Genomic DNA, 18,134 nt, shown 5'->3' on the forward strand with positions numbered 1-18,134 from the left:
AAATACTATCAGAATAACCTATAAATAATGAAAAGTGCAAATTTTTCTCTCTTTGTTTATACATTTTCATTACAGAATTTTACTTTTTTTACTTGAAAGTTCTTACACTGTTATTATATTTGTTATTTTACTGGTCCGGCCCACTTTAGATCATATTAGGCTGTGTGTATGTGGCCCCTGAACTCAAATGAGTTTGACACCCTTGCTTTATAACATCCCTGCAGAAATGTGCAAGCGGCTATGCGGTTATATTTGAGAGATGATTTTTGATCAGTTGTTTTCTCCTTTAGATTTTCAGTAGAGTTGTGTACTGAAATTTTGGAGAAGTCTCTTAATTTTAGTTTTTTTGCCCCAGAGCTCTATGTAAGCTTTGTCCCTGTTTGTTTTTCAGGTGCACATCCAAGCATAGATAATGCTCAGACATGATGCCTTGCCAAACCCATGTGTTGCTGAAGTGGCAGGAGCATTTCAATAGCTCCTGGGCTGCAGAAGACAGTGTCCAGACCGCCACGAGGCATGGAGCGGCGACACTCTACAACAAACTCCTTCACAATAAAGAAGTGGTGACTCTGGCCCAGCCTGTTCAAGAACTGATCGGCCCTCGCCTGCCAGATTTCGAGTGCGAGTCCTGCGCCTCGGCAGAGAAGGAAGAGTATCTGTCATCCCTGCTTCACAGCCAACGATGGCTGGCTCACCGCATGCTGATGCAAACCTCCTACACCCTGGGCCTCCACCACAGACTGGTCGTCCTTCAAAGGATCTACTACGCACTGCACAGCAAATATCATGACAAATTCCGGATGCCGCTGCCCTCCCAGTCCACAGACGGCGGGGCTGAGGGCGGACAGCTGGTGCTGGCCTCGGAGCCCTGTCTGCCGGGCGCAGTATCCAAAGTCAAGTCGGGTACAGATGTTTTGATAGAGATGGGCGTGAGGACAGGTTTGAGTCTGCTCTTCTCGTTGCTGCAGCAGAACTGGAGGTACGCAGCCTCCGTCCATCCCGAGTCGGTGCTTTGCAACGACGTGCTCGCCACGGCGTCCTCCGTGCTGGCCTCCCTGCCGCCGCTTTCTCTGGCCAACGAGAATAAGATCCCTTCAGTGGGGCTGGACTGTTTGGCGCAGGTGGCCGACTTCCTGAAGAAGACGTCGGCGAGCGGCGGAAGCGGCGGCGCAGATTCGACCGGTCGGAGGCTAGCGCTGGAGCTGCTGCTGGGCCTGGCCATGCAGCGAGGCTCCCTGAAGTTCCTGCTGGAGTGGGTGGAGGTGGCCTTGGCCGCATCCGTGTGTTCCTCCGCCTCGACACTGTCTTCCTCCTCTGCGTTCAATGCGCGGCAGCCGGTCGGCGTGGGATTTGATGTCATCCATCAAACGCTTTTCCAAATGAGGCAATATTCGGTATGTCACATGATCGTTGAACGTGATCGTCATATCGTGCCTGTGTTGTTTTTCATCAACTCAGTATCGACCCAAGTATGAACAAAGGTTATAACAGTTTTGGATTTTTCTTTTTTTTTGTTTTTTCTTTTTTTTTCTTTTGTTTTTATTGGAAAAGGAGCAAGATATCTCAGCATTAGCATTCATATGTATGATATGTATTAGAGTCCTTTTTGTATTTCTTATTTCACACATACAAAAATGTCAAACAGAAAAGAAAAAAAAACATGAACTGAGTGCTTACAGTTTTGGTATTTCTCACTTAAAAAAAAAACAATCAGATTCCAACACCTCTGAGTTCTTTAAACATTACACATGTTTATGCAAAAGTGAAACATAAGCAAAGAATAATGACAGGCAGATTATAAAGAAGACATTTTTAGAGGAGTGAGACAAACTCTGGGTGGCTAGAGGATACAAACTGAATCCATTTGTCCCAAATATGGTCAAATGTATCCCTCTGGATTCTGATAGAGTAAGTCCATTTATCCATTTGGAAAATTTGCAAGATGGTCTCGTATCATTCTTCTATTGTTGGTGCAGTTGGCTTTAACCACCTTCTTGTAATAGATTACTTGCTGGCTGCTAAAAGCGGCTGTAATAATTTTGTATCCTCTCTCTGTTCTAGTACTGAGACATCACCAAGATATAGATTTACAAAGTTATAGGGAACATGAACCTTGAAGACTGATATTAAAGTCCCGTGAATAAGTTTTGCATTTTTACCTCCGCCAAGGAGGTTATGTTTTTGCCAGGGTTTGTCTGTCTGTCTGTCCGTTAGTGTGCAACATAACTCAAAAAGTTATGGACAGATTTTGATGAAATTTTCAGGGTTTGTTGGAAATGGGATAAAGAAGAAATGATTAAATTTAGGTGGTGATCGGGGGTGGGGGGGCCCACGGGGGGGGCCACTGATCAACCTTGGCGGAGGTCTGCGCTCTCCGAGTGCTTCTAGTTCATTATAATTTAGTTTTATTTAGTTTTGACTTTTTTTTTCTCTAATTCATTTCGTTTTATTTCGTTTTTAGAGCAGGTTTGATAGTTTTAATTAGTTTTCATTTTTTTTCTAAATGCTCAGTTTTAGTTGTAGTTTAGCTGTAGTTCAGTGGTCTCTTTTCTCTTCTTCTCTGTCGTCGTATTCAAATCAATCCCAGACAGGACTCTGCTGCTTTAGTCTCCATGTTTCCAGGTAGAGTGGGGACCAGAAGACGACTGGAAACCACAAACGAACACAAGTGACGGACCAGAAAGTGTCATATGGTGCTGCTAGCTAAAATTGCTAGAGTGAAATAAATTGCTTTCGTATGAATCTGACATTGACAAAGACGAAAATTAAGGGAATTTTGTCATAATTTTTAGACGTTTTAGTTAGTTTTGTAAGCACACAATGCAATTTCAGTTAGTTATGGTTTTTTCCTTTTAGTTATAGTTTTTGTTCATTTCAGTTAACAAAAATGTTTTTACAATTCTAGTTTTCATCATTTCGTTAGTTTTCGTTAACGATAAACTTGGTGTGAACAGATTTTCCAGGTTCCTTTATACTGACATCAAGTGACACTACATATTTACAGCATTTGGTTTTGGAACACTGACATGTCGAGATTGTGGCTAAAGACTTTTGATTGCGCGCTACAAATACATAAGTTCTGCTTTTTATTGGGGAAAATTGAGGGTTCCTTTAATTTTTTTTTTTTTTTAATATACTTTATTACCGCCGTGGCAGAGGTAATGTTTTCATAGGGGTTTGTTTGTTTGTCTGTCTGTCTGTGTGCAAAATAACTCAAAAAGTTATGGATGGATTTGGATGAAAATTTCAGGAAATGTTGATACTGGCACGAGGAACAAATGATTAAATTTTGGTGGTGATCGGGGGGGGCACTGATCTGCCTTGGCAGAGGTCTGCGCTCTCCGAGTGCTTTTCTAGTTTTTAGCTTACCGGCTGACAGGTCATAAGCTATTGTCGTCATGCAGCGTCCGTCGTCGTCGTCGTCTGTCGTCGTCTGTCGTTGTCGTCTGTCGTCGTCTGTCGTCGTCTGTCGTCGTCTGTCGTCGTCTGTCGTCGTCTGTCGTCGTCTGTCGTCGTCTGTCGTCGTCTGTCGTCGTCTGTCGTCGTCTGTCGTCCATTACAGAATTTTCAGTCGTCTTCTTCTCTGAAACTACAATTCCAATTGACTTCAAACTTGGTCTACAGCTTCTTTATGATGATGTCGACAAAAGTTAGTGAAATTATTTGGATCTGGATCTGATTCTGGATTTGGTGCCACTTTAAAAACTGTCCCCATTATCAGAGATAGGAAGTGGATGGAGGCAATAACTCAGTAAATATAAATGATATCCAGTGTAAATATCTCCAGTCCAGCCCTGATGGGGAGATGACCCAAACATAATGTCCACATGCTGATCAGGATCTTCTTCTGGATCTGGAACTGACACAAAATTTAACATGGGCTCTTATGGGGAAAACATTTCAATCGTCTTCTTCTCTGAAACTCCAGTTCTGATTGACTTCAAACTTGGTATACAGCTTCTGTATGATGATGTCAACACAAGGGATTGAAATTATTTCGATCCGGATCTGATTCTGGATTTGTAGTAAGGGTAGTAAGTCAATCTTTCCATAGAGTAGATTTCCTCTATTATAGCTAGGCTCTGATCCTCATGGGGTGCATCAGTGGTTCCCTTAGATTTTAAAACGACTTTGGTGCATTGTAAGTCCAAGAATCTTCCCTCAATTTGTGAAAAACTGAGGTATGCTGTTGTGGGTGGTGTTTTTCAAAGACAAATACAAAAAATAACTAGAAAAGCACTCGGAGAGCGCAGACCTTCGCCAAGGCAGATCAGCCCCCCCCTCCCTGATCACCACCAAAATGTAATTATTTGCTCCTTGTGCCAGTATCAACATTTCCTGAAAATTTCATCCAAATCCATCCATAACTTGTTGAGTTATCTTGCTATTAGGGATGTAACGATATGAAAATTTCATATCACGGTTATTGTGCCTAAAATTATCACGGTTATCATTATTATCGCGGTATTGTTGAAATTGTGCTCAAAATTTTCAAAAAGTACAGATACACACACTGAAATAATTTAACCAAGTTGCATTTAAAGAAAAAAAAAAACAACAAAAAACAAATAAAATAATCGGCACAATGTACTTTCTGTTGCAGAAACATTCAAATATTAACGAGCAAACATACAAATATGCATTAAAGATGGAACCTTATGGACGCTGTTTGAGCATTTTACAGATCAAGTTTGAGTTGTTTTAGTTTCTTTTTCAGAGATAGATAGACAGACAGACAGACAGACAGACAGACAGACAGACATTGTAAACTGGCATGCATGCCTGGAATGCTGTTGCTTCTCCAGGAAATGAGCAGTACCGTGATTTTTCCAAGTGCGGTAATCAAACACAGTTATCATGATAATTAGAATTTAAACGGTGATACTAACGGTCTGCAATTTCACCACGGTTTATGGTTATACCAGTAATCGTTACATCCCTACTTGCTAACAGACAGACAGACAGACAGACCCTGATGAAAACATAACCTCCGCCGTTACACTTGGTGGAGGTAAAAATCTTCTTCTCTGGAACAGCCCTTTTTGAACTGAGGGTTGATGGTGCACTGTAAGGATTAGGATTGAGTGGGTATTCCTGCTGTCTGTACATATGCATACTGAGTCATACCTTGGGCTAATCAGCTTTGCAATATTTCCACCCAAATGACAGCCAGCGGTGGGTATTGACAGCAGGCTCATGGACTGTACATACAGGATGGCACATGTTGACTTTGTCACATTCCACACGTGACGATGTGAAAGGGTTGTCAAAACTACTGTGTCATTATGAAAGTGTTAGTGAGGTCTCCCAGGCCTCTAACACAATTAGGGTCTATAAAGGTGTAAGAGAAGATGAAAGCAACCAGTCATCCTACTAACCAGGAGCTTTATTCAAGGCACAGGAAGTCAGATTTTAGGGGATTTTAGAGGATCTACATTTAAAAATGGAGTATAATATTCAAAAACATGTTTTGATTTGAGTATAAGCGAATGAAAATGATTGTTTTTGTCTTTTTTTTTTACATTAGAGTGAGAATTTATGGAACACACAAGGAGCATGTTATGATGGAGCTGCACTCTATTTCTACAGTATCTCATTCCTCTGCTTTTTTCCTGTTTTTTAGCAGGTGACATGCAGTGTTAAAGTGCATTAATCCCCTGAGTTAATATCCCTTTAAATTAAAAGCCCGGAACAGACTAAACACATATTAGCTGTAACAAGGGGCTTCGCTTCCTTGTGTAACTTCAAAGTTAGGTGTCACTAACTACAAACCACTGGACCTCTTTTCATTCTAGAGTTTATCCTGTTGTGTGGCATATTGTGTGGTCACTGTTTTTAAAAAAATGTGAGCTTTACTTGCTCTGTTTTACGCTTCTAGCTTGTCAAATAGTGAGCACATAACAAACTACGAAGGTCTCCACATTCTTTTACTGCTCATGTGCATCCACACACAGTACACTGAGGTCTGGGGTAGACTTGCACTGTGTGTTGGTAGATAAACATGCTTTTTGTTCCAGGGTATCCGTGGTGACAGTGTCAATACTCAGGTGCTAAAGAAGGATGCAGATGGACTTTGTCGACTCTCCCAGGCAGCTCTCTGCTTGTTTGAGGAGGTAAGACATAGCGGGGCGCAGAGAAACTTAATTTAATCATGTAACGTTAAGTCCTAATGAACTTCCCGACAAAGGAATTCACCCTGCTTCCTTTGACAGATTTGTAATCTGGCGTCCTACTGCCTGTGCTCGTGCAGCACTGATATTCCTCCTGGTACAGAGAACGACGCTGTGATGGTGTATGTTTGGGGCAGTAACAGCAGCCATCAGCTGGCAGAGGGAACGCTGGAGAAAATCCTTTTGCCTAAGCTGACGCAGGGCTTCAGTGACGCTCAAATGGTATGGCTGCTCGTGAGGACAAGCTAATACCTACCACATAAATAAACAAAACAATAACTGTGTGTGGTGTTGATCTGCATGGCCTGGAACATGCGGCCTGTGGTCCAAAACCGGCCCACCAAAGGGTCCAGTCTGGTCCATGGAACAGATTTGTGAATAGGGTTGTGGATCAGCAAGAATCTGGCAATACGATACAGAACACAATACTAGAATCACAATACGATATGTCACAATATATCATGATACTGTTAAAAAGGCCATTTTTTGTTCGTTTCTTATTTTAAAAAATTATTTCCTTGAAAAATTTAATTGCACCAGAAATCTGCACAAATGCTTCAACATTTCTATTTAATCAGAACAGGATCTAATGTTCTATCACCAAATGTTCAAACTGTGTTCAAACTGAAATTCTGTTTTACAGACATTCCAGTTTCCGATCCTGTTCAAATGTTCAGATTCTATTAGTTCACAACTAACATCAGAACAGGATTTGAGTTCAATCCAACAAAGGAACCAACATTATTGAATAAAAGAGTGTGAAATAAGAACAAATAAGATATAAACAAAAAAGAAAACTGAACCTCCACAATATCTGCATTTGAATAAATACCTAAAAATATCCATACAGTACTTTTTAATATCAATACAGTATTGTGAAATTAAATATTGCGATATATTGCAGAACTGATATTTTCTTACAGCCCTATTTGTGAAATGCAAAAATTACACTGAAGATATTAATCATTTTAGTTCAGGGGCCTCATACAGTGAAGTTTGATCACAAGCAAGTGGGTTGGTCTGACCCATAGTAGCCCAAAAACTACATGCGGGGTCTTAAGAAGTCTTAAAAGTCTTGAATTTACAAATCTACATTTAAGACCATAAAAAAATCTTAATAAAGGTATTAAATTTGATATGGTTGGTCTTAAGTTATCTTATCATAAACTTGTTCATTATGTTGTGTTTAACTGTGTCTGTTAAATGTCCAAGTAGGGCTGTGTATCGGCAAGAATCTGGTGATACGATACAAATCACAATACTAGGATCACGATATGATGTATCACGATCATGATACTGTTAAAAAAGCTTTTTTTTTTTTTTTTAAAGATTATTTACTGGAAGAATTTAATTACACCAGAAATCTGTACAAATACTAAACACGTTTTTATTTGATCAGAACAGGATTTAATGTTATATCACAAAATGTTTCTAATTCTTCTAGTTTCCAAAGGAACTCCCATCTGCCTCTCAGACAGAAAAAAGTGCTTTTAGGAGGATTCAAAAAAACATTATTTAATAAAACAGTGTTAAATAATAATATATGAAATATAAATAAAACAGAAAACTAAAAAAAAAAAAAAAAAAGAACCTCCGCCATATCTGCATTTGAATAGATACCTAAAAAATATTGATACAGTACTTTTTAATATCGATACAGTATCATGAAATGAAATATCACGATGTATTGCAGAACCAATATTTTCTTACACCTCTGAATCCAAGCTGCAAAGAAAGTAACGTTAGTCGACTCAATTCCACCTATTCCAATCTAACAGTTTATATTAGAATTTGGAACCAATTATTGCAGCCCCTGGTGAGAAATGACTCGGAACGGTGGGAATCAAGGTGTTTGAGTAAATAAATACATTTTCCTAAATTCTAGGAGTCACAGATTTTTGCCATTATGGCAAAGGAAGTAGGCTGCAAAATGAGCATTAAATTCTATTCTAAGTAGTCGTACAAAGTCTTAAATTAAATTGTAGAAACCTGGTGGAACCCTGTACATGTTTACAGTTACAAAATGTCCTTTCACAAAAAGTGTAAATAATTTGAACAAATATGATCAAAGGGAAACTGTTACCCGGAAAGAAAACTAACTGGAATTTTAACAATATAATTTCTGTTTCTAAGTATTTTGTGTCTTTGTAGATCCACTGCAGTCTATAATGCACGTGTGTGAATATTTGGCGGAGACATAATACTGTTAAAATCACACTTATTTTTCTTAAGAAATTTCAGGTTGTTCACATCATTCACATTTTTTTAAAGGACAGTTTGTAGATGTTAACATTTTCACAGTGTAATTTTACTTTTTTCACACTAGAACACAGAGGAAAGTTAGTAATTGTCATTAGTAGGTTTTTATGTTATTGTTTTACTGGTCTTTACTGGTTACTTAAGATCATATTGTGCTGTTTGTGACTGCTGAACTGAAATGAGTTTGACACCCCTGGCCTAAAACATAATCATACACATTTTTTCATGTTATTAAATATTAAACTCACTTGTATTCTCTATTTTTTTTTTGTCGTTTTTTTTAGATCGAGGCAGGTCAGTACTGTACCTTTTCAGTATCTGCAGATGGTTCAGTAAAAGCATGTGGAAAAGGCAGCTATGGCCGCCTGGGTCTGGGGGACTCCAATAACCAGTCCATGCCCAAGAAACTAGTGCTGGAGCCGCACAGAAACATGAAGAAAGTATCCTCGTCCAAAGGTTCTGATGGTCACACTTTGGCCATCACAGTAGAGGGTGAGGTAAGGAGCTGGAGATGTTCCTGTGGTTCACTGATTGGCTCGAAAAGGACAGTTCTGTAGACGGCACCGTTCACTACTTTAGGTTCTTCACACAATAAAAACAATAAAATGTAGGTAGGATTCTTTAACCCTTATAGTTCACTCATAGAAATACTCTGAAATTAAAATTTTCAACCTTAGCGTGTTATTGGAGGACTTAACAAGACTTCATTACTTTTGTGAATTTTTAAAAAAAAAAATATATTGCTATGTTGAAAATCAAGGTCAATGAAGTTACCATATTTGGTTCCTTGCCGGTAAGTGACCAAAAAAACAAAACAAGAAGTATGTATGTATGTATGTATGTATGTATGTATGTATGTATGTATGTATCTATCTATCTATCTATCTATCTATCTATCTATCTATCTATCTATCTATCTATCTATCTATCTATCTATCTATCTATCTATCTATCTATCTATCTATCTATCTATCTATCTATCTATCTATCTATCTATCTATCTATCTATCTATCTCTCTATCTATCTCTCTATCTCTCTATCTATCTCTCTCTCTATCTCTCCAAAAAAATCAAGGTCAATGAAGTTACCATATTTGGTTCCTTGCCCGTAAGGAAGGGGGAAAAAAATACAAGAAGTAAATATAAAAAATACAAAAAAAACAAAACAAAACACATGTAAGGTGAAAGGAACATGCATTTTAGAACATTAGACCAACAGAAGATCCAGAAAATAGTAGTACTGTGTTGTGTAAAAGTGCAGATAGAGATAAACTTGAACAATCTCTGAGGGCAGATTTTCCATGAGCCAAAAAACATAAAAGCAAATGAAAACGAAATTAGACAAGCAATCATCAGGCTGTCAGTTATCAGACTGAGTTTATGTAGAATCTGATAGCAGTGGAAAAGTAGAATAATCCTCATATACCAAAGAGAGCAGACGTCAGACCTGTGCACTGTGGTTTTTGTATGAATGAACAATTTCTACAATAAACAAAAGGGCTTAATGTACTTCAACATATTCCAGTAAACAGTACAACAATGGAAAAAAAAAGTACAACAACCAGTGTAATTTTTTGTCCTTACAGACACATATTCTTATTATAAATTGGATACTTGTGACAAATTTTAACCCTTTTTAGGGCACTTTTGTGAATTTTTTCTGAATATTTTATTGTTATGTAGAAAATCAAGGTCAATGAAGTTACCGTATTTGGTTCCTTATCCATAAGTAGCAAAACAAAAAAAAATCCAAGAAATATATATATAAAAAATACAAGAAAAGCCATGTGTGTGAAAGGAACACATATTTTAGAACATTTTAAAATCACTTTTAGAACATTAGACCCCATGTGTGCTGGTCCAGACCCCTGTCCCGTTAGACCCCCATGTGTGCTGGTCCAGACCCCCGTCCACATCCACATGACCCCTTTGAACATCATTCCTTACATTAGTTCCATTAGAGGTGGACCTGACAGACGCTGGAGACCACATTGGACCTGACAGACCCTGGAGACCACATTGGACCTGACAGACCCTGGAGACCACATTGGACCTGACAGACCCTGGAGACCACATTGGACCTGAGATTGTTGTTGTTGTTGTTGTTGCTGCTGTCTTGTAATGTGTGCGGAAAATTACCAAAAATAATCACTTGCCTGATAAAGGCTTAAAAGTATTTCCAACATTTTTCCTCGTAGGTATTCAGCTGGGGTGACGGAGAATATGGGAAGTTAGGTCACGGAAACAGTGCTACACAGAAATATCCTAAAATCATACAAGGTCCGCTGGTCGGCAAAGTAAGTCTGAACAACAAATTAAAAAAAAAAAAAAATGGAATTTTATACTGTCTTAAGGGGAAAAAATGGGTTGAAACGTTTTTGGTTTTGATCAATGATATGAAATGCTTTGACTTATATTGCGGTGTGTGTCCATGTCTCTGCTAGGTGGTTGTTTGTGTGTCTGCTGGTTATAGACACAGTGCTGCTGTGACTAACGATGGAGAACTGTACACATGGGGAGAAGGCGACTTTGGCAGACTCGGTACTCGTCGTATTCTCAGTCAGATTCAAAGTGAAACGCTCTCCTATTGTATGTATTCTATCAGCCCGTGCTGAATGCTCCTGTCTGTCCAGGTCACAGTGACAGCCAGAGTCGAAACGTGCCCACCTTGGTGAAGGACATCAGTGGCGTGGGCCAAGTGACCTGCGGCAGTTCTCATACCATCGCTGTGGCACAGGATGGACGCACCGTATGGTCCTTCGGTGGCGGGGACAATGGTATACTGAAAGATGGACGCAGTCTGTTTGAAGCACAGAATAGATTTAGATTCATTTATTTGACATGGACGTAGCAGTGGCATTAAATCTGCAACAAACAGTATGAATACAGTCGCGAAAGAAATTATTAGACCATCAGAAGTCATCAAAAATACTGGGGATTCCTGGTGGTTCCTGACCTTTTTTGGCTCGTGACCCCATTTTAGCGTCACAAATTTGTGGCGACCCCAGACATTAAAAATGGAGACTTTTTTTTGCTAAAATTAATTTGTTTTTGATCATGTAATATTCTGTAATACTATGTTGCAAATAAACATACATTTTAGCTATATAATGTATATAATGCAGCTTTTTAAATTTTTATTAGGAAAAGTGTGTGGTGTTTTAGTTATAATGACATATACATTGAATTATTAAAACAAATTTTTTACAAGTAATTTAAAAAAAAAAATCAATTACTAGAAATTTCAGCTGACCCCATTTGAATTCCAGGCAACCCCATGCAGGGTCCCGACCCCAAGGTTGAAAAACACTGGGTTCTGCAGTCCAGTCCTATCTCCTGTGTGTATCATGTGACTAAAACAGACAGAAAAGAACTCATGGAATGCCTAAAAGCACTGTTTTTGTCAGTACAGTGACATAGATACTGATGGAAGAACAAGAAAACCATGGAAAATGGCTAGATATCAGCTCTGAAATTAAACTCTTATGAGATATATTTGTCGTTATCATTATATTTGTCTAAACAAATGGACCTTTAGTTGGACCAGACATTAACATGAACAAGAAACTGAAGAAAACAAGGGTGGTCTAATCATTTTTTTCCGTGACTGTAAATACCAAATGCACTATATTTAAAACTAGTAGTCAAAAGGTCATTTACAGCACCATGTGGAAATAACACCTGGACATATATGGAAGAAAAGGACCAATGTCCCTGTATGTCATCGGCGTTTTCTATGGAGAATCACTCCCCAGTTGAATGTGTGAGGTAGTCAGGTTCTGTTCTATGTTCCAGTCCTGTGGTCTGGATGCTGGAGCTCAAACTCCCAGTAGAAGTGGGTGGCACTGTCACTGGAGGAGGACTCAACTAATTAAATGAGAGCCCATATATGACCTCCTACCAGTGCTCAGTAGGAACCATATTCATATCTGTAACCATTTTCATGTTATAAGCCATTAAAATATGGACTATTATAAGTAAAGGCAAAGTTGTAATTTTTCAAAAAGCAAAATTTCTCAAAACTATGAACAGACTTTGTAGACATTCTCCCAAGGAAGCAAGACTGAAATTAGAAATGAATCCAACCAGTAGTTTAGTCAGAGAAGATGTTTGAAGAAATTACTAATGATGACGACGAAGACAACGCCGGACACAGCGCCCTCTATTGGCTGGTGAGATGAAAAAGAAAAACATTTAAAACATAGTAAAACATATGAAATTTTGAATTTTGAAAATCAGCTCATTCACTCTACTCGTCGTAGACCCCTGACAGCAGCTAAATATTCTAGAATGACATTTCATCACCAGCAAACGCATCAGAGACGCCACAGAGAGAATGAGATGCATGTTTCCTGCTCTGCCTCGTCTCCATGCCAAACTTGAACTCAGACCACTTGGAGCTATTGATGCATATGCAAATTTAAGCAAATATTTATTTTGCATACTTACATGAGGTACTGACGGACACAGAGAAATCTGTGTACAAAAGGTAGAGAAAGGTCCGCTGTGACTTTGAACTTTGACCTCCCCAGATCAAATATTTTGTAGATTCAGTTAATGGGAGTTGTGGAATGTTGTGATTTTTTCCCCTAATCATAACTTTTGCTGTAGAAAGACCAAAAAACTAGATGATAACTTCATTGTAAAATCATTTGACGTCTCAAACGTGGGAGAGGCAGCAAGTTAAATCCGATGCAGGGACAAAAGTTTATTTATTTATTTAGTTTTAATTATTATTATTTATTTTAATTAACAGGGGCATTTTACATTCATTCATATTGCTGTAAATGCACCAGAGTTAGCCGAATGTCTGTTTTTCATCTGTAATCCCTGGACAGATATTGAATTGTCACCCTGAAAGGAAACACAAGGCTATAAACATACAGTTTTTAAAACATAAATCTAAAATACCTAAACACAGACGAGTACAATATAAGTTTTAGGATACAAAATGTTTAATTAATAACACATCACACAAAATTATTTAAATACACTTGGCACTTTGATGTATTAAAAAATACAACAGAGACAGGACTAAAAAGTGTCTAATGGCGGCAGCTCCAGTTGTTAAGGTACCAGTTTTTGATGCATTTCTCTGATTGCTACAGGACTAGAGTTCCACTCATGTGCAGCTGTAACTGTAAATAAGGCCTGTCTTCTACACACAACACCCTCTGCACCTACGGTAGCGTTACTGGCCCACCCCTTCATTAGACTGACCACAACAAACTGCATAAATACAGACTCATTTTAACACCTTTTATGCACTTAGCCTATGTACCTACCTACGGATGTATCTGCCTACCTCTCTGTGTGGTGTTGTGTGGTATTTTCAAATGGAACACTCAGGATCATTTGTGGTCTGTCATCAGAGGTAGGGCAGCACGTTGTGTAAACTACTGCTGTTATTCATGCTACATATAACCCCCACCTGCAGGGAAACTAGGACATGGAGACACCAACCGCGTGTATCGGCCTAAGGTCATCGAAGCCCTGCATGGATTCATCATCAGAAAAGTGTGCGCCGGCAGCCAGTCGTCTCTGGCTCTTACCTCTGCAGGACAGGTGATGTGTGGCGTTCAGGGGAAAAGGAATTTTCAATGTCAAAATAGTTACCTGTTAGGTTTTTTTGTTGGATGGATGCTACCTGATCTACTGTCAAAAAAGAAGCAAAATTAACCCCTAAGGACCCACTGCTATTTTTGTGCCAGTTTCCATGTGATTTTTCCTCTAAATTTATCCTTTCTGAAGTGATTTATCCCCATTCACTGTAATCTTATCCTCTGTGCTTTGCAGTGGTTCAGTGAAAATCATGAATGTTGTTATGCTTAATTCACTTATCATGTAGATGTTCATAAAAGCTCAGATTAAAGTTCACAGTTATTATATTAGAAACAGAGAAAACTGAAGAAAAAGTGACTTTTTCAAACAAAATATACCATTAATTGAACAGAAAACAAATGTGTCCGTCCACTGGCATTTATCAGAGTACATGGGATTTACTGGTGAATCAATGTAGTAGAAGATGATGGTGTTTCCATGGTAACTACAGAGCCTCTGAACATCCAAATGGGTCATATCTGATGACCATGAAAAGATGAAGAACTGCATTTCATACCAATTATTGACATGGATTGGGGCGAGGTCAAGGGCGTCCCGGATGGACCGCCCACTACTTTTTGATTCATAACTTCTGATCCAGAAAACTTTAAGACAGATATTCCACATAACTGTAAAGGTCTAAATGCCATCTGAAACAGACTCAAAGGGCAACATTTATTTTCAAATATTTTTAAATGAAAAATATCAAAACTACTGCATCATGGATGGACAAAAAAATTAACGTCTATTTCTTTCAAGAATTCCACAGTTCTCCAAAGTGAAGTTCCTCTGACATTTTCATCCTAAAATGTATTCAGTGTAAACCTTAAAGTCTCTATTTTACCACCGAATAATTGGTTAGAGGTAAAAAAATATTTTATTACACCTAAATAGCAAGAGTTTTGACAAATGGCAGCGTCACGAATGGACAACAAAAGTAAATATCAAATGAAACATTTTTTTTTTCAATTACCAATATCATATACATTTTTTTTTTTACAATATTTACAACATGCAAATAATATAAACATGATATTTAAATGTATTTGGCATAGATGTGTGCATTTATTAATTTTAAAAAATGTGTGTTTAGAATATGACAAATAATATAATAGTCAAATATTAATGTATTTGGAATTTCTTTCTTTCTTTCTTTTTATGAGAGTTTATAAAATGAACACAGAATGACGGCAGAAGACTTTGTCACTTTCCAAACATTCACACTCATAAAATTCCTCCAAAAAATGTTTTTTTTTTTCTCAAATTTTTTCTCCTTTCAAAATACATTTTCCTGAAAACATAAGTAATTACCTACCCACAAATAGAAGTTTGGTGTAGATTATTGTAACTGAATTTTTTTGACCAGGTGTTAACCTTCCCTTGACTTCGCCCAGATATTAAACAGTTTAGATCAGTTGAAGTCTTTGGATGCTGGTGGATGTTTGGGTCTTTATGGGTTCATAATTTGCGTCTGTTCATGTTCTCCTTTCAGGTGTTTGCCTGGGGCTGTGGCTCATGTCTTGGCTGTGGCTCCTCTGAGACGACCTCTCTAAGGCCCAGGTTCATAGAAGACTTGAGCATCACCAAAATTATTGACATCTCGTGTGGAGATAGCCACTGTCTTGCACTTTCCCACGGTAAAATACCTTTAACAAATCATACAATAGTTCATTTATTCTGTCTGCTTTGTTAATGGTGCTCGATATTTGTAAATGCAATGAACCCTTGTCATCTTTTTAATCAGAGAACGAAGTGTACGCTTGGGGAAACAACACTATGGGCCAGTGTGGGCAAGGCCACACCTCCACACCTATTACCAAACCCAAGAAAGTGCTGGGTCTAGAGGGGGTGTCCATACAGCAGATCACTGCTGGAACCTCCCACAGTTTGGCTTGGACCGCAGTTCCAACAGACAGGTGAAGCTTCAGCTTATCTGCTGGGATTCTGTAAACTGGCTTAGAGTCTGGTTTTGACCAACTCTATATGTAACGTGTCATGAGATCATTTTTGTTATGATTTGGTGCTATATAAATAAAATTTGATTGATTGATATCTAAAGCCAAGTTAGTTACCCGGGTAACGCTTTATACTAGGAATGTTTCCCGTTAGATTGGAAGATATCTGTCAACCAGTCGATGACCACTTACAGCTGCAGCAGGTAGACATCAGGTGAAAAAATAGGGCTCGGACTTTAACACGTTAGTTTCGATTAATTAATGATAGGAAAAATAGTGCATTAAAATAGTAATGGAATTTAAAAAATAATGGCACAAAAAAATAACGACATTTTAAACTAGAAGAACACTTGGAGAGCGCAGACCTCCGCCAAGGCAGATCTGTGCCTCGGCACAGTGTCGGTGTTAAATATTTATATGCGATTGAAATATGATAAATTACAATTAACTAATTACATGATCACTAATTAATTAGACTAAGTCCCACCACTAGAAAAATGGAAACTGTCTTCTGCATTTCTGTCTGAAGGTCACAGACACTTTGACGTATGCAGCTGACAGATTTTTTTCAACAAGCTCACTATTTTTTTGTTTTTTGTTTTTTTGTTGTTGTTTTTTTAGACAATTGGTTGCGTGGCACAGGCCGTTCTGCGTCGACTTGGAAGAGAGTACATTTGCCTACTTACGCAACTTCTTGGAAAGCTACTGCGATGGGATTGGGAATGACACCCCCCCTGCCCCGTTCCTATCTAAAAGGTAAAGTCATGAGAAACAGAGAGAGAGAGAAATAGATGGAGAGAGAGCGAGAGAGAGAAATAAATAGAGAGAGAGAAAAATAGAGAGAAATTGATAGAGAGAGAGAGAAATAGATAGACAGATAGATAGAGAGAGAAAAATAGAGAGAGAGAAATTGATAGATAGATAGATAGATAGATAGATAGATAGATAGATAGATAGATAGATAGATAGATAGATAGATAGATAGATAGATAGATAGATAGATAGATAGATAGATAGATAGATCTTGTATTAATTCCAGTGGTAGTTGAGTTGCTCGCTCCTCCGTCAGTGCAGTTGGATGTAGACTACAATGGCAGTTGGATGCAGACTACAGATGTAGTTGGATGTAGACTACAGATGCAGTTGGATGCAGACTACAGATGCAGTTGGATGCAGACTACAGATGCAGTTGGATGTAGACTACAGATGCAGTTGGATGTAGACTACAGATGCAGTTGGATGCAGACTACAGATGCAGTTGGATGCAGACTACAGATGCAGTTGGATGCAGACTACAGATGCAGTTGGATGTAGACTACAGATGCAGTTGGATGTAGACTACAGATGCAGTTGGATGTAGACTACAGATGCAGTTGGATGTAGACTACAGATGCAGTTGGATGCAGACTACAGATGCAGTAGAATTCTTCCTAACAGGTCCCCTCTTTGTCTCCTGCTTCCTGTCGGCGTCTGTATTCATTCCTCAGAGACCACCATCAGTTTGTTTTGCTGTGCATGAAGCTGCTGTCTGTCCATTTGTCCCTGGCACATGCAGGAGGCACCGGTGCTATGGTTCTGGGGGCTCAGAGCAGACCCCTCCGGAACCTGCTCTTCAGGCTCATAGACACTAATATGCCAGACTCCATACAACAGGTAAAGTACATGAAGTTCTTTTTATTTATTTATTTTGCACATCATAAAACGGCACGAGAAAATGAAAGAAACAACATTCAAACAAGTAACCTCATTGTGCAGGAGAAGTTAGAAGCCAAAAATGGCCCATGTAAACACCTCCCTGGAAATGAACAATACACAGAGAAAAAAAAAAGAAAAAAGAATTAAACATACAATATAACTAAATTAATAAACTAAAGTACAAACAATACAAATGCAAATCACATTACAAATCATCAAATCAAATGATATACAATACGCTCAAACATTACTGTGCATTGTTAGGTTCCTGACAATTTGATTCCGATTCAGAGGGTTACGATCCGATTCTAAACGATTATGGATGCACGTCACAATTGATAAATATTTTTGTCGCTGTATGAGAAGGACTTGCTTACTTACGTGCAACGTAGCGTGGAATCCCTGGTTCGCAACTACTGAGTACAGACGCAGATCCTTGGCAGTAAAAATCCCG

At 38.5% G+C, this 18,134-nt stretch overlaps 1 protein-coding gene across 1 annotated transcript in view; it reads left to right on the top strand.

The window, feature by feature from the left end:
• LOC115429585 (probable E3 ubiquitin-protein ligase HERC1) overlaps positions 1 to 18,134 on the top strand; it is a 144,291-nt gene that overhangs the window by 9,692 nt on the left and 116,465 nt on the right. Inside the window, 12 exon segments of the mRNA XM_030149173.1 lie at positions 392 to 1,394; positions 6,018 to 6,113; positions 6,213 to 6,392; positions 8,714 to 8,926; positions 10,628 to 10,726; positions 10,874 to 10,970; positions 11,063 to 11,206; positions 13,867 to 13,994; positions 15,523 to 15,667; positions 15,775 to 15,946; positions 16,607 to 16,741; positions 17,473 to 17,638. Of these exon segments, the coding sequence (XP_030005033.1) occupies positions 423 to 1,394; positions 6,018 to 6,113; positions 6,213 to 6,392; positions 8,714 to 8,926; positions 10,628 to 10,726; positions 10,874 to 10,970; positions 11,063 to 11,206; positions 13,867 to 13,994; positions 15,523 to 15,667; positions 15,775 to 15,946; positions 16,607 to 16,741; positions 17,473 to 17,638 (2,547 nt within the window). The 5' untranslated portion in view covers positions 392 to 422.

This window comes from Sphaeramia orbicularis, chromosome 12 (genome assembly GCF_902148855.1).
Source record: "Sphaeramia orbicularis chromosome 12, fSphaOr1.1, whole genome shotgun sequence".
Lineage (NCBI taxonomy): Eukaryota > Metazoa > Chordata > Actinopteri > Kurtiformes > Apogonidae > Sphaeramia > Sphaeramia orbicularis.